This window comes from Bombyx mandarina, chromosome 08, assembly GCF_030267445.1.
Source record: "Bombyx mandarina strain Sakado chromosome 08, ASM3026744v2".
NCBI lineage: Eukaryota > Metazoa > Arthropoda > Insecta > Lepidoptera > Bombycidae > Bombyx > Bombyx mandarina.
The window spans coordinates 1207685-1228493 of NC_143215.1; the positions used below are offsets into that span (position 1 = coordinate 1207685).

The 20809-nt window shown below is 38.2% G+C and overlaps 2 protein-coding genes across 3 annotated transcripts in view; both read right to left on the reverse strand.

Moving 5' to 3' along the window:
* Positions 1-3966: 3966 nt before the first annotated feature.
* Positions 3967-10227, reverse strand: LOC149502407 (uncharacterized). Its single transcript, XM_089728936.1, has 5 exons — positions 10087-10227; positions 7574-7691; positions 5866-5993; positions 5157-5311; positions 3967-4176 (listed from the first exon to the last, which is right to left on the reverse strand). The coding sequence occupies exons 2-5, from the start codon at positions 7688-7690 to the stop codon at positions 4124-4126; spliced, it is 453 nt and encodes a 150-aa protein (XP_089585062.1). The 5' UTR covers position 7691; positions 10087-10227; the 3' UTR covers positions 3967-4123.
* Positions 10228-18811: 8584 nt separating this feature from the next.
* Positions 18812-20809, reverse strand: part of Myo31DF (Unconventional myosin ID) — a 47924-nt gene continuing 45926 nt past the window's right edge. For both annotated transcript variants that reach the window (XM_028176992.2, XM_089728983.1), the window contains one exon: positions 18812-20667. In XM_028176992.2, the coding sequence (XP_028032793.2) occupies positions 20496-20667 (172 nt within the window). In that variant the 3' untranslated portion in view covers positions 18812-20495. The remainder of the gene's footprint in view (positions 20668-20809) is intronic.

The following is a 20809-nucleotide window of genomic DNA, read 5'->3' on the forward strand; positions in this document are numbered from 1 at the left end:
TTGTTTTTTCCTTTATTGTAAATATTTTTATTTATTAAAAAAAAAGGAAATATTTGAGACAAAACAAACAAAAAAAAGCCCGCTGAGTTTGTTTCGCCGGTTCTTCTTAGGACTGTGGCTTTTTTTGGAACCGGTGGTAGAGTTAACATTGTTATTGATATTTTGACATTCAACAAGTGTGATAAACTGATATATAAGTTGAAATAAATGATTTTGAATTTGAATTTGAATTTGAGATTAAAATTTTGCGAACTGGCAATGCATTGTGAAGGGAGCTGTGTGCTTATTGCGAGTTTTTACCGTTCTCGATAGCGTAAAAGTTAACTCAAATTTGTATAGAGTTGGAACACTCGCCTACGTTTGCCGTTAGGGGATCTGTACCAACTCCATACAAATTTGAGTTAACTTTTACGCGATCGAGAACGTTAAAAAATTCGCACTAAGCACACTGGTGTCGGTGACCATTATGTTGTGGCGTTCCCGGATCACATCATGTATCGTGATAAAAGCTATACTACGTTATGCTACATAAGCTATAAAATATATTTTAAGTGAAACTTCATTAAAGCCCGTTCCGCTATTTTTATTACATGATATACTTCTTCCTAGTCGGTAGCGCTGTAGACAGAGCGGTCGTAGTCATTGCTTCAGGCTTCATAACACACCATCACTCCTCTCTAACATTGAATATTTTAAAAGCGTTAACAAATACAATCTTTTTTTCTTCTTCAAAAACATAATAATAACTAATCAGGCAAAAGTGACACACGGTTCATATGACTCCAAACTAATTCCCTGTATTTTTGGAACCAAATACTGATACAGGGACATACTTATTTATATATACTTATGGATATTAAACACCGTGGTAAGTCGTCGTGGCCTAAAGGATAAGACGTCCGGTGCATTCGTTGTTGCGATGCACCGGTGTTCGAATCCCGCAGGCGGGTACAAATTTTTTTAATGAAATACGTACTTAACAAATGTTCACGATTGACTTCCACGGTGAAGGAATAACATCGTGTAATGAAAGTCAAACCCGCAAAATTATAATTTGCGTAATCACTGGTGGTAAGACCTCTAGTGAGTGAGTCCGCGCGGGTGAGTACCACTACCCTGCCTATTTCTGCCGTGAAGCAATAATGCATTTCGGTTTGAAGGGTGGGGCAGCCGTTGTAACTTACTTGAGACCTTAGAACTCATATCTCAAGGTGGGTGGCGCATTTACGTTGTGGATGTCTATGGGCTCTAGTAACCACTTAAGACCGGGCGGGCTGTGAGATCGTCCACTCTTCTAAGCAATAAAAAAAAAAACACGAATTACTGAAAAGCAAAATGAAATTACTATTTTAAGTTTAGCATTTAGTTCAGGGACTGAATGTCGGTGGTTAAATTAGGACAAGGTCGTTCAGTGAACCGGACCCCGAATGTGGTAGGTACAGGCGTTCGCATTGCCCAAATAGACCTGCATCTGCCGAACTAGGTCAACTGCATGGACTTGGAATGCTATCGTGTAAGCTTTCATACAATTTGTCAAGTACATGTTATGAATGTTGTCCGACCTTTATCTTGTATTCTGAATGACAAAGTCGATCTCTCTTTCTCTCAAGGTTGAGAGATTGAGAAGAAAATTAAGAGAATTGAGAGATTCGTGTAAAATTTACGGCAACCTCCTCTTTAATCTATTGAATGTTACATAAATCTTAATACAATTTTAATAAGAAATAAATACATTTTAACAAGATTTACATCACGTGATCATCATCATCATCAAAGAGAATATTACTGTCGAAGTAAAAACTTAGAGATCGGTTGTCAGCTGATGCGATCTACACTATCTGATTTTAATCTAATTTTAATTTAATTTTAGCAGTCGTCGTGGCCTAAAGGATAAGACGTCCGGTGCGTTCGTGTTGAGCGATGCACCGGTGTTCGAGTCCCGGAGGCGGGTGTCAATTTTTATATCGAAATACGTACTCAACGAATGTTCACGATTGACTTCAATGGTGAAGGAACAACATCGTGTAATAAAAATCAAACCTGCAAAATTATAATTTGCGTAATTACTGGTGGTTGGACCACTTGTGAGTCCGCGCTGGTAGGTACCACCACCCTGCCTATTTCTGCCTTGAAGCAGTAATGCGTTTCGATTTGAATGGTGGAGCAGTCGTTGTAGCTATACTGAGACCTTGGAACTTATATCTCAAGGTGGGTGGCGCATTTACGTTGTAGATGTCTATGGGCTCTAGTTACCACTTAACACCAGGTGGGCTGTGAGCTCTTCCACCCATATAAGAAATAAAAGAAATTAAAAAAAAGGTACGGAGATGAAGGAAGCTGTGCTTGTATCAATAATATGACACTTAACAATAATGTTACCTATGCTTTTAACTAACATACTTCTTGTTCTATTTTACCACTTTAGAAAGTAGACAGGACGACTGATATAGTCACAGAGGCACATGAACAGCAACAATGCCGGGCCAGGCCAACGCCTGCAGCAGAGGATTCTTCAAAAGATATCCCATTTTTTATTTCAATTACTTAAAAATTACTGCGTTATTACTTAACAGTTAAAATTCAAATCAAACCAATACAATATTAAATTAGGCTGGCTATCCGACTGCGCGTAGGTGTAATAGCCGTTTAGGCTACCAACCAATAGGTAGAGAGAAAAACCACCACCAATTTCTGAAATGATTCTTATTCACCTGATTGTCTAGAAGGGGTCACTCTAAACGAAAAGACCACCTGTTGTACTTTTCCATTTAATATTTTGCGTTTGTGTTTATTTTATATTGGCGTACAACAATGCAGACACTCATTTTTCGACAATACGATTACCTATTCGTGTGTATGATATAGTTTCCTTTATATATAGATATCTTTTTTTTTTATTGCTTATATAGAATAGGATCCTATAACGATATGTGGACTTTTCCTCTTCACGACTACACGACTAACACCTATTCCACGAATTTTGTAGCGTCGAATGTGTAAATCTGAGCCTGAGAACTCAGGACTGAAGCTGGGTGGTGGCATTTATATTGTTGACTAGCTGACCCGCCAGACTTCGTAGTGCCTCAATCGATAAATAAAAGACACATCAAGGGGACACATCAAAGGAAAAACAAAATTGTTTGTTTGTATATAATTCTAGCTTTTTTTATATTTTCTCACCTTTTAAAACTTCCCTGGACTTCCACAAATAATTCAAGATCAAAATTAGCCAAATCGGTCCAGCCGTTCTCGAGTTTTAGCGAGACTAACGAACAGCAATTCACTTTATATATAAAGATTAATTCCGAGCATTTTCATATTTATCTACCTTTTAAACCTTCTCTAGACTTCCACAAATAATTCAAGACCAAAATTAGCCAAATCGGTCAAGCCGTTCTCGAGTTTTAGCGAGACTAACGAACAGCAATTCATTTTTATATATATAGATATAGGTGTCTATGGTTTCTGGTAACCACTCAATATCTCGGTCACACCTTAGACCACAAGCATTCCTTGACAGATTTCTTAAATGTATGTACAGATGCAGACATAGCCCTCTGAAAGATTTACCTATTTCAATTCGAGCTGTTGACAATAGAATCCTGTGTTTGTCTCTAGTATTCATTTTAGGCCTATGACAGGCGACGGTAACCATTTACCATCTGGTGAACCGTTAACTAGTCGCTCTATTAAAGCAATAAAACACATGGATTAATAATTAGGTTAGTACACTTTGATTATTTATATCATGTTTTTTTTTTAATTTTCTAGAGTAGCATCATTGAATATTCTTCAAGATTTCAATACTCTCTTTACTCTCACTTGTATTTAATTAATATTACCGTGAATTACTTATTTACCGTTTCAGTTCAAAGACAAGCTACCTATTACTTAACAATAAGTGGAGCGTTGTTTACTCACGCAACCACTACTAGTGTGAGTGAAATAAAAAAATAAAAAAATTAGTAGATAAAACAAAACTTTTGTCCCATCATTTATTTGGCACAGATCATTCTTTATTAATAATACAATTAGAAAACAACCTTTAAATATTTTAATTAATTTACATTGCTAAACGACATCGACGGCCATTTTGTTTTCAAGTTTACCAAAATGTCCTCCTTCAAACGGGCGGACGAAACGCGCACAGCTTAAAGTAGCACACCATCTGCGAGCCTGGAAACATTATTATAAATATAATAATCTATTTCCAAATGTGGGTCCAAGCATCACTTGAGAAATTCCAGCCAATTTATTTTTCTCTGTCTTCGTAATTATCGGATTTATATTGAAAAAGGATATTTGAGAAATTATTAGAGTTAGGTAAATAAGAATTCTATGATAAAGCTTGTTCAACTATTTACAAGAGACAACTAAGCACTACAGGCCTCGATTCCTACTATTTCTTTATCCTTCGCTGGTACCAATATGATATATACCTAATATATCCTTAGTATACAATCCCTTCTTTCTTAAGAGTTCTAGACGTAAGGCATGCTGAAAAGAAACATCATTCGGATAGGTATATAGACTATAAGATATATAGATACTCCAATAAGTACTTAAAAGGTAGATCCTGATGCAATCTAATAAAAAAAAAACATGGTAGATATAACGCGACAAAAACATCAAAAGAAAGTCGAAGCTATTATCAAAAGCAATTCAAGGATTGATCAAAACAAAACAATAACTCGGAACACAGACGATGCTAATTGCGAATGTAATGTTTATCTTATCAACCCACCACAGGATAAAATATTATTTCCTCAGCTCTACTATTTATCTTTTAAAAGAGGATTGCCAGATATATGTATTTAGCGAAAGACGGCGTCTGTTTTTTTTTCCCTACCTATCCGCTGGTAACCTAAGAAGCTATTCCAGCTTCTCGCGGACGGTTAGGTGAGCTCACGGGCTCAACCTGTGAGAATTTGTTAACTCTAGCCCTACTAAAAGCAGTGCTACGCAGAATCTACCACCGGATCGGAGCCGCGACCGACTGAGAGCGTATGGCGCGAAACTCAGTGGGGAATCGTGGCTGTGCTCCTGACATTATCCACAAGCAGCAATAATCACTCCTAATTCACTGGCCTGTCGTATCCTCTGGCTTCGGTATACATTGACAATAAATATTTTTTGTTCGTCTAGTGAATCCTCACCAACAACTTTTCCCTTCTTAATTTTCCATTTAGGTTGAGGCCTCGCTGGGTAGGTTTTGCGTCCTTTTTCGTTCTTCTCTCGTCTCTTCGAAACACGTTCTTCGCTTTCAGAACTAGTTGGATTCAGCTTCAAGTCCAGAACACTCCAATTCGACCTGAAAATTTGACTTGTTCTTATCACGCATAGCCTTCAATTTTTCCACTAAACATTTAATTTTAACCGCATTTTTTTATCAATCTAGATTGCTAGATCATAGGTCACTTGGTACAAAGCGGTTACAAGATGAGTTGGAGACACATCAAAAGGCATCATAAAAGTTTGAAGACGTCGTTTGAAACATATGCTGGAAGTATAGGAGTATGTCTAAGATATATTTTAATATGAAGATTTTTTAACTATTGGTACAGCAAAATTCCTATTCTTTTATTTGTTGCGTGCACGATCTCACATCCTATCTGGTGTGAAGCGGTCGCCGGAGTCTCCAGTAAACGTGACATAACATTTCAAACCAGAAACCATGACTGCTTCGCTGCAAAAATAACAAGAATAGTGACACCTACCATGCTGGCTTACAATACACCAAAACACCTGTAAACGTTGGATCAACGATGCCCTTTCCTCACACAATCTTATGCCCATTTAACTAATATAACCTACTAATAAAACCTAGAAATAACCGTTACCTGTGACACAATTTCGCAACAATACCTTGTTCGCACGTCAGGTCGATCCGTGCCACTTGTAGCCAAAGTCTGAAGCATCTTGTACATGAGTAGTTCCTTTACTGGATCTTCGCCCTTAAACGCCGTGTGACCGGTATCAATGTAGTTCTCATCCTGAAATATGTGTGGGTGATGATGTGTGTAAGCTCTCGACCTGGTATTATTTCATTATCAGAATCTAAAAGCACATGAGATCCATCGTTCATCTAAGAAGTTGAAGGCGAAATATCAACTGTACCACATTTTTGTGTTGCCTTAATAGGTAGAATATTATGCTTGTCAACTGTACTGTAATGGACGCTGACAATACCAGGGGCAGAACTGCTACATACCTACCATAAAGTTACATTAGTTTTACCGATGTGTATTAATTAATTTGATTTAATCTTTCAACAATATAATTAAAATATTTCAATAACTTTCTAGGTAACTTTAATAGGTTTTAATACGTCCAATTAACTTTGAACTATCGCACCGATGACAATACTATGATTTTATTACTTTGTAAGCGACGTAAATTTATTCATTTCATAAATACATTGGATTTTTGAAGTTATGTCACCGAAATCGAAAACCACAATAGCGGCACTGTAACCCAAATGCGGCTACAAACCCAAAACGACTTGTAAAGTTTTGTATGATTTTTTTTTTTTTTTTTATTGCTTAGATGTGTGGACGAGCTCACAGCCCACCTGGTGTTAAGTGGTTACTGGAGCCCATAGACATCTACAACGTAAATGCCCCACCCACCTTGAGACATGAGTTTTAAGTCTCCGTTTTTGTAGTACGACGTCTGCCCCGCCCTTCAAACCGAAACGCATTACTGCTTCACGACAGAAATAGGCAGGGTTGTGGTACCTACCCGTGCTACAATAGGCTCTACCACCAGTGAATTACATCTTAATTAATTTATTTTCGTTATAAACTCCTTTCCGAATAAGCCGGGTCAAAAGGTTGACGCACTATCGTTTTAGTCCCAAATTTTGTTACACGTGTTGCGGTTAGCCGCGAACGTAAGAGAATCCTTATTTCTTGGAACGAGAGTACGCCAGGTCAATGTTCCAAGAGTTAGTTTGTTTACTTTTAAATAGAAACGAAATATTCACTTTCGTTAGCAATAAAATATGTAGCTTAAGCAGATAAATCGTAGAATGAAAACCATAATAAGATATTTAGAGTAGGTAATCGAAGCAGTTCTTGGTTAAGAAAAATAATACCACACGATTCGAAGTATCATCATTCTCCTGCTCTTCTCCCAGTCACCTGGATTCGGCAGGTTTTCTCCTTCTTTACTCCTCTATTATATACCATTTCTTCACTCATTCCCCTCTTACACATATCGTCTTTCATTCGAAGTATAATAATAATATTTATTTTATTTCTTTCTTAGAGCTTTAAATACAATAAATAAAGTTCTTCGATAAAATTTACGAGATTATGTCAGTTTAGAATAAAGTATTTGAGAGGGCTAGTGTCTGTCCTAGACTCAAACACCTGTATAACACAGTACCTGAAGGTAATAAATTTTATAGACATTTCATACAATACTGACTGAACCCAGCAACGGCTATCTCCATACGTATGTATAGGTCACAGCGTGATCCACAAAAAAAAAACATTTTCAAATTGAAGCTAGCTTACAGCCCTAGCTAAGAAAACTAAGAAAAACTATCTTTTTTCTGTTCAAATCTCACCAACAAATTTACAGAGTCCACGTCGCTCAGAATACCCTCGTCGTAAACCTGGGCTCCAGCTCTCATTGCTACCAGCAACCACAGCGCTGTACTAAAGATACAGCCTATTCTCTGCATTCTGTTAAAAAGACAAAGTCAATAACGAATTATTTTTAATTTCAAAATCAATCATCAAGTGTATTCATGAGTGCTCCGGTAGATAGCGTGTTACGCGATTTAAAAATGAATCTAATTAAAATATGTTCACGAACAAATCAAGATTCTGATTAGTAATTAGTTGAGTAAAATACAAGAAAATACTTCACTCTTTAATAGGCAACGCAATAAAATAATCACAGATAATAATGGACAAAGTGATCGGTTTTATTACGGGCTTATGATCCGTAAAATTTCCTTTGCTTTTGACAACACTAATTTTCTAATGTAAGCTTATTAATGAATGTGTTGATTCGAAACACATCGGGTCCAACAACCCGGCTTTTTGGGTCATCACTTATTTACGTTGTCTAATTACAAAATCGATTCAATTAGTTAATGAACGAATGTAACGCAAATTGCGAATCGAAATAATTTTATTTTCAGCTTTGATATATTTCCATTACATTTACTTTTACTGAATTCATTCCAATTGAATTAAATTATTTTCATATGTATGCCCGTTATCTGGTCAACATATATCACGGACATTGCCAAAGTCAATTGGCGCATGAAATCCATCAGCCTACAGAGGCCCACTGAACATGGATTGCCTCAATGTTTGCTACAATGACCCAACCTGTCGTAGTTATCATTACCTAACATTCTTCTTAAATAAAAATTAATTAAAATAAATTGATTTCTATGGACAATGGAGCTCACTGTTTACCTACCTTCGTTTTCTGAACCGTGGGCCGAACCGAGATCCCCGCGCTTAGGGAGCGCGCGATGTATATGGGACTGGACAGTCCGCATATGTTAGGAGCGGACCGCGGGCCCAAGGATGTTATTAAGGGCCTTACCACAATCTCACAATACGCTATTACACCAATAAATTAAAATAAATACGAAGCCTATGAAGAAGAATAATGAATCCAAAATATGTAACTGAAGATTAAGTTTATGTTTACTTTTGTTAATTAGAAACATTAAGTTTTGCCAAAAAAAGTAGTTGTTCATTTTTTTGAATTATTTCAGTCACGAATTGAATTATTTCAATCATCTCAGTCACGTTTCGTAGTAAGATGACTGCTACGTTTTTGTTTATAATTTAGATTCTGCGTAGAACTCAAGGGGTAATTAATTATAAGCACCTCATAGAAAACGGGGTGGTTACGTGAACACCACCCACAGCCATTTGGTGCAAACTCAGAAAATAATGAAAATAGTATTTCGCTCCTATTCTCTATAAACTGGTCCCTATTACTGGTGGTAGGACCTCTTGTGAGTCCTAACGGGTAGGTACCAACACCCTGCCTATTTCTGATGTGAAGCAGTAATGCGTTACGGTTTGAAGGGTGGGGCAGCCGTTGTAACTATACAGAGACCTTAGAACTTATACCTCAAGGTGGGTGGCGCATTTACGTTGTAGATGTCTATGGGCTCCAGTAACCACTTAACACCAGGTGGGCTGTGAGTTCGCCCACCCATCTAAGCAAAAAATAATAATTAACTGTTCGATTAAGCTTAATTTAAGTCCCATAAGTGAAGTAGTCATGAGTTCCCGCTGGCAGAGTGGGAAAGGCGAGTAAAAAAAACGGAGAGAACCCATCACCTACTATTAGGTGTGCTGTGATCTGTCGTACGAAGCTATAAAAATCTTTCAAATTACGATAGCTAGATACCTAAATTTATGTCATGTCATGCTGCTACCAAGTAATGTAGTATAACGGTAAGAAGAGAAAGAAGAGTAATTTAACTAGGAATTCTAACCTTCGAGTAGAATTACTGTGAAATACGACCGAACATAACATAAGGATTCAAATTTTTTTTTTTTGGCTGCGGAACCCTAAAAATATCTGGTTTCACGTAGAACAGCTTAGGAGAAAACAAGATATGAAATTTTAAAATTTACTTTACTATCCAAAGGCAGAATTTATAAAGTCGCCCTCATAAAAAAACTACATTACTGAATTATGGCAGAAGCTTACAAGTCAAAAGCCAGCCAGAGATAGCCATTATCATCATCATCACAATACGATTGAGAGTTCGACCTCATGTCTCAAAGTGCAAAAGACATTCACATTGTGGTGCCTATGACCTCCGATAAACACCTAACATCAAGGGGCTCGTGAACTAGTCATCCACGATAAAAATGACATTTCCATACAAGTTCCTGTAATTTCATACGCTTCTTGATTTTAACTTTATTGAACTTGAAACTTGACTTATTACAGCGCGGACCCTCAGCCTGGACTCGAACTAACAACTTTGTTATCGAAGGGTACGTATGACACTTTTTGACATCTAACGCATTAAAAACAAATGTTACAAAATAAAAATAAACGCATACAACATATCTTCAAAGACAAACTTACCTCGTATAAAAGTTTGGGCGAACTTGCAGCTTTGAACGTAATGTTCGGCAGTGACGGCTTGTGTGGAGCGCTTTTTCCGACTGAATTCGGAAGCTCTACAAATCCCCTTATATACAGCCCTCGTCCTACGAAATAGGAGACCTGCGCATCAAACACTATTCTAGACAAAATTAAAAGATCAAAAAGTTTTTAATATATACTGATTACAATACTAAATGTAACACAATTAAGATACAAAGGGTAAGAAAAATGTACAGAGCACTATAGTATTAATAAGTGCCTAACAGAATAAAAACACAGCACCTTAATATTAACAAATACATAAAATATTTAAAAAATATATTTTCTGCTCTGTCTGACCAATAATTATAATCGTACCACCCTATCCTTTCTGTGAATGTCGTGAAAGTGGTTAAGGGTTTCAGCGGAGAACGGATAGTAACCTTCTCTGAGTATTATACCATAGATAATACACATAAATACCAGCGTATTGGGATCGGCAACCAGCATATACTAGTAGTGGTATTGTAAACACATAGACGGCATTACCATGCAGCCTTTTAAAAAGTCGTTGTGGCCTAAAGGATAAGACGTCCGGTGCATTCGTGTTGAGCGATGCACCGGTGTTCGAATCTCGCAGACGGGTACCAATTTTTCTAATGAAATATGTAGTTAACAAATGTTCACGATTGACTTCCACGGTGAAGGAATAACATCGTGTAATAAAAATCAAACCCGCAAAATTATAATTTGCGTAATTACTGGTAGTAGGACCTCTTGTGAGTCTGCGCAGATAGGTACCACCGCCTTGGTTATTTCTGCCGTGAAGCAGTAATGCGTTTCGGTTTGAAGGGTGGGGCAGCCGTTGTAACTATACTTGAGACCTTAGAACTTATATCTCAAGGTGGGTGGCGCATTTACGTTGTAGATGTCTATGGGCTCCAGTAACCACTTAACACCAGGTGGGCTGTGAGCTCGTCCACCCATCTAAGCAATAAAAAAAGCCTTTTTCTAGGCCTCTACGACCAAAAATTACGTAATAACATTATTGCGAGCTTGATTTTTATTGCACCATTTTATTTCTGCATCGTGTTTTTTTTTTATTGCCCTTGTAGGCAGACGAGCATATGGCCCACCTGATGGTGAGTGGTCACCGTCGCCCAATGTAAATCGTTAGTGAACATGTCTTGTAAAGTGCGTATTTCATTAAAGACATTAGTCTCCTAAAGAAACTAATATAAACAAGTCAATAGCCTCAAAATGAACGGATATAATTATGAAACGGAAAACCCGTCCGGATTAAAACTTTGAAAAAATTCTTAACGACCAAAATTTTATGAAGATAATAAAAACACACTACCTTTTTCTCGTTTAAAACTTAACCATCCCAAAGAATTTAATGAATGAAAGCTTAATGGAATGCTTTGGTAACATTTCATTATCTAATTACGCAAGTTTTGGGTTTTTTAATGTTTTTAATTTAAAATTATTTATTTAAATTTTTTTCTATGTATATGTGTGGATGTATACGATGTCAAATTAATAAAACAGAAGCAAGATTAAGACGTAATTGTTTTTAATTGAACTCATACCTGAAGTCTTGGCCTTCGCTTCGAAAGCCTAGAACAATAAAAAGCACTCTTCCGCGCTTAACGACTTTGAAAAGGCCTCGACCTTGGCAGTGAGCTTCTATCATACTTAAAGTCAAACATAAATATAAAGTGGACATGAGTTCCAAGTTTTTTTTTTTATGATTGAAAGATTACTGGAGGCCCGGAGGCCTTTCCAGCTTCACCAGGACAGGTGGGCGAGCAAAGGCTCAGCCAGGAGGGGTGGGATTTGCTAACAACTGCCCGAGCGCCTCCGAAGGAGACCTAACAACTCAAGAACAATTGCTTCGCGAAGGAATCTACTACCGGATCGGAATCGCGACCCACTGAGAAGATCCGGCGAGAAACTCAGCGGGCTTATGTATGGGTTAGGTTGCACGTCGACTTCTTTGTTGACTTCGACGAGTACGGTTACCGGGGTTCCTCAGCCTGCTCCTAGTGTTAGAGCTGAAGGTGTCTAGTGCAAGAGTTATTGGATCTGATGGATCCGTAAGGACGTGTGAGTTCCAAGTATGGAATAGCCAGGTGTATCAACTTTTAATTTAAGGACGATTCATCTCAATGGCTTAATAAATAGTTCAACAATTAATTTATAGGCAAGCAGTGAAACGGTAACTGGCTTAGGAACGCATAGGCAAAAAAAGTTCATTTCATTTATATGTGTGGATAAAAATGATTAAAATATAATTTAAATATTTATTCGGATCTTTTCAGTGTCTTCTCTTTAGATATAGTTATTTCTTTTTTAATCCAGCAGAGTTTTGCGGAATTTAAAAAATACGAAGTGACGAATGGTTAACATAAATATTTCTAAGTATTTTTACAACCCGCGCAAACCTCAGAAAGGCGGTATGTTATTATTTTAAAGTTTTAATATTAGGTTTTTTTTTTATTGCTTATTGCTTAAATGGGTGGATGAGTTCACAGCCCACCTGGTGTTAAGTGGTTACTGGAGACCATAGACATCCGCAACGTAAATGCGCCACCCACCTTGAGACATAAGTTCTAAGGTATCTAGTATAGTTACAACGGCTGGCCCACCCTTCAAACCGAAACGCATTACTGCTTCACGGCTGAAATAGGCAGGGTGGTGGTACCCACCCGCGCGGACTCACAAGAGGTCCTACCACCAGTAATTACGCAAATTATAATTTTGGGGGTTTAATTTTTATTACACGATGTTATTCCTTCACTGTGGAAGTCAATCGTGAACATTTGTTGAGTAGGTACGTATTCAGGATTTTGACTTATTCAAGTCTCATTTAGTTTACAGACTCCACGCAAATAATTAAAAAACAGTTTATTTAATGTAAACGAATTAATATCAATTGTAATTAGACTAAACTATTTGTTAAGCTAATGAAAATGATTCGATTAACTTCGCAACAGTTAATTGAATACCAAAGGACTTTTATTAATGGGCTTAGAATTTGAAACGTTCATAGAATGAAGTAACTAGTAATTTTAACCGCAAAATGTTTGAAGTGAGACTTTTAAGTTTTATTAAACGAATCATAATCAACATATACACAGATATGTGCATACACACTATACGAGTATATAAGCTATCTAGTTTGTGACACGCATAACGATTGGTAGTTGAATTTTCATTCAATCTACGCCACGTAAATCAAAGCCTTATCCTCCTTTGATTGTTGTATGTTTGTGTATAATGGATGTGTGGAGTAACGAGAATGGATAGAATACGGAATGAATATGTTAGAGGAAGTCTGAAAGTGGCACCTGTGACAGAGAAGCTGAGGAGTGCGCGTTTGGGATGGTATGGACATGTGATGAGACGAAATGAAAATGAGGTTGTTAAGAGAGTGTTAACTATGAATGTGGAAGGATTTAGAGGAAGAGGTAGACCTAAGAAGAAATGGATGGATTGTGTGAAAGACGATATGTGTAGGAGGGGAGTGTGCGAAGAAATGGTATATGATAGAAGAGTATGGAAGGAGAAAACATGTTGCGCCGACCCCAGGTGACTGGGAGAAGGGCAGGATAATGATGATGATGTTTGTGTATAATTTAAGTACGGATTATGGCCAGCTTTCTGATGGACAGCTACGTTCCTTTGTTTCTTGGGAAATTAACTCCAGAACTGGTCCAATGGTGTTTGTTTTCTATTGGACATTGCCATTCTGGCGGGAGCCGGATACTTTCCATTTAAGACTCATAATTCGATATCAGATGTCTTTGAGACTTTTCTTCGTTCATAATCCAAAAGCTTCAGAATGATCCGAATCTAAAATGAAAAAAAAAAACATTTCCTATTGTATCGCTAAAAGTGGGTAAATGTGCTCGTGTTGAGTTATGGGCTTCCCTACCAGCAACCAAATAAATATTTATTCATCGTTATATCGATTCTATTGTCTTCTTCTTCTTCTTGCCTTAATCCCACTATATGGAGTCGGCGTCACCTCTGCACTCACACCCTTCTCTCCCATATCCTCTTTTGCACAGTCAGCTCTGCCGCATACGCAGTAAAAAAAATTAGAATGTTAACAAATGCGGACACGGCTCGTTTAGTTTACTTTAGTTACTTCCACAGTGTCATGTCCTATGGCATTTTGCTATGGGGCAATGCGGCCGATGTAGAAATGATATTTATTCTGCAGAAATGAGTAGGTTACATAAGATACGAAATTCATTCGGGTGTTTGTCTGTGCGCCTGTACAACAAAATCCCACAAGATGTTCAGAACCTACATATACATAAGCTTAAGAAAACTATTAAAGAACATCTGTGCAATAAAGCTTACTATAAAGTCAATGATTATCTAGAAGATTGCACAAAGTGGGAATGAGTTGCTCGCTCCGGGCATTTCAATATTGTAAAATTGTTATGTTATAATTACTTATTGTAAAAATGAATATTTAAAAAAAATCTAATATTAAAAAAAAATATCTAATTTAAAAAAAAAAAAAAACATGCCCGCTGAGTTTCTTGCCAATTCTTCTCAGGACGGAGTCTAATTCTTGTGAATTGGCGGTAGTTCTTTAGACGTTCAACAAGTATGTACTTTCATTTATGTTGAATAAAACTTTTTTGATTTGATTTGATTTGAGTCCATCCAAGTCTTTTTAAGACGCCCCCTGGTCACATTTCCGTCTATTTTCATACCCAGGGTCACATGATCTAATTGTTTCTGTATAGAATTATTATTGTACAGGAAGGACGCTCAAATCTCAATCTACCTTTATACTGGCGGATGATCGCAGTAGCTATTATAATACTCAGATAACACTACTACGCTATTAGTCGCCTTTTAGGAGATCCACGGGGAAGAAGGAAGTTTCTTAGCCCGACAGCCTTAGCTAGGGATTCTTAAGGAATACCACACCAAGTCAAACCACATAGCCAACAGATATCTACCCGTGCGGAGTTACAGTGCTCTCATCACCAGAGTTGTTATTATTCTCTCTGAATCGAAATCAACGGTGTGGCTGGCTGGACGTCGATGAGGTCGGAACATAGATTTACTAAACGCAAAAAGAATGTGAAATATTTTTAACTTGTTCGATTATTTGAATAATTCACTTTTGGCTGGTAAAATTTATTTCGCACGTGTGTGAGTTGTTTAGCCATTAAACAAATTTGTACCAGTATTCTTCCGCTGCGACCTTCCTTAGGTAGTACGAAACAAAAACAACTACGTCCAGTGTATTTCATTTACATATTTCAATTAAAAATTACACAATCATCACACAACAGCTGCCTCTGAAACTGCGAAATTACGAAAAAAACTTTTTATGGTTTCTTTTCGCAATGCTGAAGCTTTCGTAACAAACTTTTTTGTACGAAATCTTTCTTGTCGTGCTTACTTTGAGATAAAAAACTTGTCAGAAACTCAATATTAGAGTAAAGGGTAAATAAGATTAAATCGTGCATAAAGTTCGAAATAAGGTGAATATAGCAGTAGCTATTACCACGCTAACCACATTTACAAAATAAGTGAAAAGTTCCAAAAAACAATGTTACGACCGTCTACTTATCAAGCAACGATATCCGCTGGATCTTTAGCACACTGAGTTTCTCGCCGGATCTTCTCAGTGGGTCTCGATTCCGATCCGCTGGTAGATTCTACGAAACACTGCTCTTGCTAGGGCTAGTGTTAGCAACATCACCAGGGTTACCTATTCGTTTGGCGACGCTGGCATAGCCCTCTAAGGCTACCAGCTTAGGTTGGAGAAAAAAATCTCCATCTGAAGATTTTTACCTAAATCAAGAACATGAACACGTCATATTATCATGTACTATACTTCTCATCTGGCTTGCAGAAGTCACCGTCGACGCCCTAGAAAGGTCCTTGCGTTGGACGCTAATAGCTCTAACGCTATTTATTGAATTAGCCATAGCACAGGTCACCGTGCTCGTCGAAATCGTCAAGTTACAAATTAAAGCTAGCCTATGGCGAAGTGACTTAGTTGATCAAGTTGAATTTGAAGTCGTCGTGCCCTAAAGGATAAGGCGTCCGGTGCATTCATGTTTAGCGATGCAACGGTGTTGGAATCCCGCAGGCGGGTACCAATTTTTCTAATGAAATACGTACTGGTAGAGTTAACATTTTTATTTATATTTTGAAATTCAACAAGTGTGTTATGCTGACATCTAAGTTGAAATAAATGATTTTGTATTTGAATTATGAATTTGTATTTGAACACTTAACAAATGTTCACGATTGACTTCCACGGTGAAGGAATAACATCGTGTAATAAAAATCAAACCCGCAAAATTGTAATTTGCGTAATTACTGGTGGTAAGACCTCTTGTGAGTCCGCACGAGTAGGTACCACCACCCTGCATATTTCTGCCGTAAAACAGTAATGCGTTTCGGATTGAAGAGTGGGGAAGCCGTTGTACTATAAAAACTGAAACCTTAGAACTTATGACTCGAGGTGGGTGGCGACATTTACGTTATAGATGTCTATTCGCTCAGGTTACCACTTAACAACGGGTGGACCGTGAGCTCGTCCAACCATCAAAGCTATAAAAAAGTGATCATCGTTTTTTTAAAGGGATTTTATGACCTGGTAACTAAGACTTTTTAATTTATATTCTTATTTTTATGAAAAATGATAATATGAAGTGAAATGAAATGAGATGAGATGATATGGTATAAAATATAATCTTAATGTTTAAAAGTACCAAAGATAGAGACCTTGGATCTGCAAAATGTAAAATTAATATAATAAAACAATGATGCGTGGTTTGTCAGTATCCAAGGCACTCACACTTAACCCAATTCAATTATTTACTTTCTTTACTTCTTAAAATATAACATTATAATTTAGTCTAGTCCAATAAACCAATCAACTTGCTATAAATATAGTGTAGATTACAGTTAACTGCTTTAATTACTTGAGTGATAAATAAACAGAACGAAAACCGTGTAAATCGCGTAAACTATAATCCGAACAAGCCTAATCTTCGAGATTCGATTTGTAAACAACGAACTCAATAATTGAGGTTATAAATTCCTGTTCGAGATATTTCTAATTAGTTGTATTGTGAGTGAAATTGATTGTTAGCGACGTGGTTATTGCTTCTATTTTAGGTGACTACGAAACGAATTGCCGAGAATATTACGTTCCTTCGTTGAAGAGGCTCTAAGGAAATAAGTATTTTGTTGTTATTTTTGGTGGTACGTTTAAGGGTATGATGGAAACGGAGTCATTCCATTCTGTAAGGTTTATTGTAAAATAATTAAAACAAAAATAATAAAAAGTATCATGTTAAACTTAAGGCAATTATCGGATTGTCAAATAGCAACACTGTTAGTGGGAGCAATGGCAGTAGTGGGGACGTGACATAATAAAAAAGGCGGTAGTCGGAAAAAACGACACAGAAATCAGTGTATTGAGTAGTGAGCAGATATCTAAAGATTGTACAAGTGGAGTTACAAATAAAGCAGTATTAAGTGAACTATTGCAATCTGTGTATTTATTTACTGGCTCTGGAGTCGGAGTTTACAATTCAAACGTGAATGTCGCCATCTTGAATTTTTATCACAATTTACATAAGAGTAACGGCTTTCCCGGTCTTCAAACTTGTACTGATTTGCGATCGAAATAAACAGAACTATGAGATCGATTTGTTCATTTACATAACTGCGATCGGATGATATGATGAGTAAACGCCTACATTCTAACTTAGTGCTTGTTCACGTTGACTCGCGGGCGCGGTCACGAAATATCAAACATATGACGTAATATACGAGTGTTCACGTACGAAACGCACGCGCGGTCTAAGTAGCGGGCAAGCTAGCGACTTGCGCATGTGTTCCGCTCGCGACAATATCAAACGCACGAGTTGTATGGGTGTGTTCACGTCGAACTAGCGGCGAAGCGCGCGATTCACTCGTTCAACCAGCTTGAACTTGTCGCTAGAAACGATATGTCTTTCAATACAGAAGAAATAAGAATAAAGTATAAAATTCACCATACCGTTCTCTTTCTTTATTAATTTCATGGACACCGATTCTAATCGTTATCATCTCCCATTTTAGGTATGAATTTTCGGTTATAAATAAAAGATCGTCGTGATGTTTTCAATCTCAAACTTGCGCAAACGCCTGGTGGCCAATGTGAACACGAACTCGCTACGTCTACCGTGCCCGCACCCGCCGCCCGCGCCGCGTCCCCGCGTTCTACGTGAACAAGCACTTACAGGTGGTTATGAAGCGAGAACTTCTGACTTAAAAGTACTCTGCCTCCTCAACCACAAAGCTTCTCTTCTATTTCATGTCAAAAACAATTTCAAACGAATAAGAATAAAATTAGGTACATGTGAAATCTTCTGTAAATGGAAAACAATACCCTATCTCGAAATAGCTTCTACGCTCTTGAATAAACCGCTATGTATTCAGTGGTACTAAGTCAGATTATGTAGGTAACGTTAAAAGTTTACAGGTCCACACATTTCCATTTCATATTTTAAAATTAATGATGAAATTCACATTATGATGCCTATGGGCTCCCGTTAACACATAACTTGAATAACCGTCTGCAAGTTCCAGTAGAAACCCGGGAGGAGATGTTCCGAAGACTCAACGCAAGAATCAGACTAAGAAATAATTAAATTGCATACATATGGGTAAAATAAAACGCAAGTTGTAAAACACGTAACTTTACTCAATACCATGGCACCGCAACAAGGCACTTCGCTAATCACGACTGACAAATGTATACAAGAAACAATGCTACAGAGAAATCTCTCACACCCTGTATGCGCCGCCGGGGCACGTCCGACACCCCGGGACACACCCTGTATGCGTTGCCGGTACACGTCCGACACCCCGGGACACACCCTGTAGCATTGTCACTCACAAACCCGAGCCAAACATATTTCGTTGTAAACAACTCTATACGACTAAACAATAAATACTATTTTAAAAGCGAATAAAAACTTCACCTCGTGTATTAATAATCAATTAGTTATTTACAAAATAATTAAATTAAATCACATGATATTAAAACAATCAACGAACATATCTTTACGAATTAATATTTAATATGTATACAAATTATTGTTATATTTATAAATAGTCTCAACTTATTAAGTTATGTTTCCCTTTGAACAAATGTAAAAAAAAAAAAAAAGTTTTTACAAACTTTGTCAAAGGAGTCTTCCTTAGGGCTTTATAACTGTTAAGTATAAAAGCGCCCGGCAGGTCGTGCCTGACTAATGGCGGCCGTGAAAGTTCTAAAAGGTCTGATGACTTCATAACGGAGGGTGCCCAAAAATTGAAAAATAATTTACTTATAGTCCACGTCCGGGCCGACCACGTAACGGGTACACGTAACAATTGTACAAAGCTTCAACTCGGTAGGACGACCGCACATAGAATAATTTGGATAAATTTCCACGAAAAATGGTAGAATCAGATGCTTGAATGCTTCGGTAGCACAGTCATTTTGTTTAAAAATATTATTGACCAACAAAAAGCACTGGCGTGCACCACAGAACTACTAATTATTAGCGCGCACACTGACGTGCCCGTCGGTCGCGCAAAACTCATGCGTCCACGATTTTGTGCAGGATATTTTTATTCTTAATTCATAATAACTCTGTCATAATGAGTGCTCGTCGCTAGAGGCGGCCGGGGTCGACCTGGGGCAACCGGGGGCAGTCAGGAGGGGTGGGGGCACGCCAGGGACCTCCGTCAATCGACACTAGGGTAACCACAAATTCGATATACGTCTACTTACTTTTACAATGGGTGGTGTTCAAGTTACTGCGGGACCCGCTGCGTTGGACACCAAATATCATTACAACAACGGATTCAATAACGTGTCTTTGCGCAAATAAATACGTTTTAAAAATAACTTATTTAGCTCACACTTTTTAAGCACAAGAGCTCATAAAGGCACAGATTTTTGTTTCCTAAAGAAACAACTTTAAGACCTAATATTATGCTGTGTGCGCAGTCCAATAAGTACACCGTCACACCCAAGGAGGGTTCCAACAAATACCAAACATAAAAATTCGTTCGTATGAAAACGAGACACAGGCGACGGCGCGCGCCGCCCTGCGTGTACTAGCACATCAGTTCATTAAGGCACAATTTTCTAGAAAATAAATTACAACTATTTACATTAAATTAATTTATACATAATGATAATGTTATTTATACAATTTGATTATTGAAGTAAGTCGTTAAGTGAATGTCCTCAGGCGCGCGCGGACGGCGGGTGGTAGGTGATGACGTTGTGCGCGTGCGTGAAGGCGGGCGCGCGCGGGTCGGCGTGCGCGGGCAGCTGCAGCGCGTGCTGGCGCCGCTCTCCACCTGCACGCTCAGGCGCGCGCGGACGGCGGGTGGTAGGTGATGACGTTGTGCGCGTGCGTGAAGGCGGGCGCGCGCGGGTCGGCGTGCGCGGGCAGCTGCAGCGCGCGGCTGCGGCCCCCCAGCGTGCAGCGCGTGCTGGCGCCGCTCTCCACCTCCACGCACAGCTCGCCGCCAGCCAACCTGCCGCGCACACCCGCACTGTGACGTCATCACGACAACACACGGCTGCCCCTCGTGTGTTGTCGTGAAACACTTAGGAACTGAAGCGGATTTTTTTTTTATTGTATAGATGGGTGGACGAGCTCACTGCCACCTGATGTTA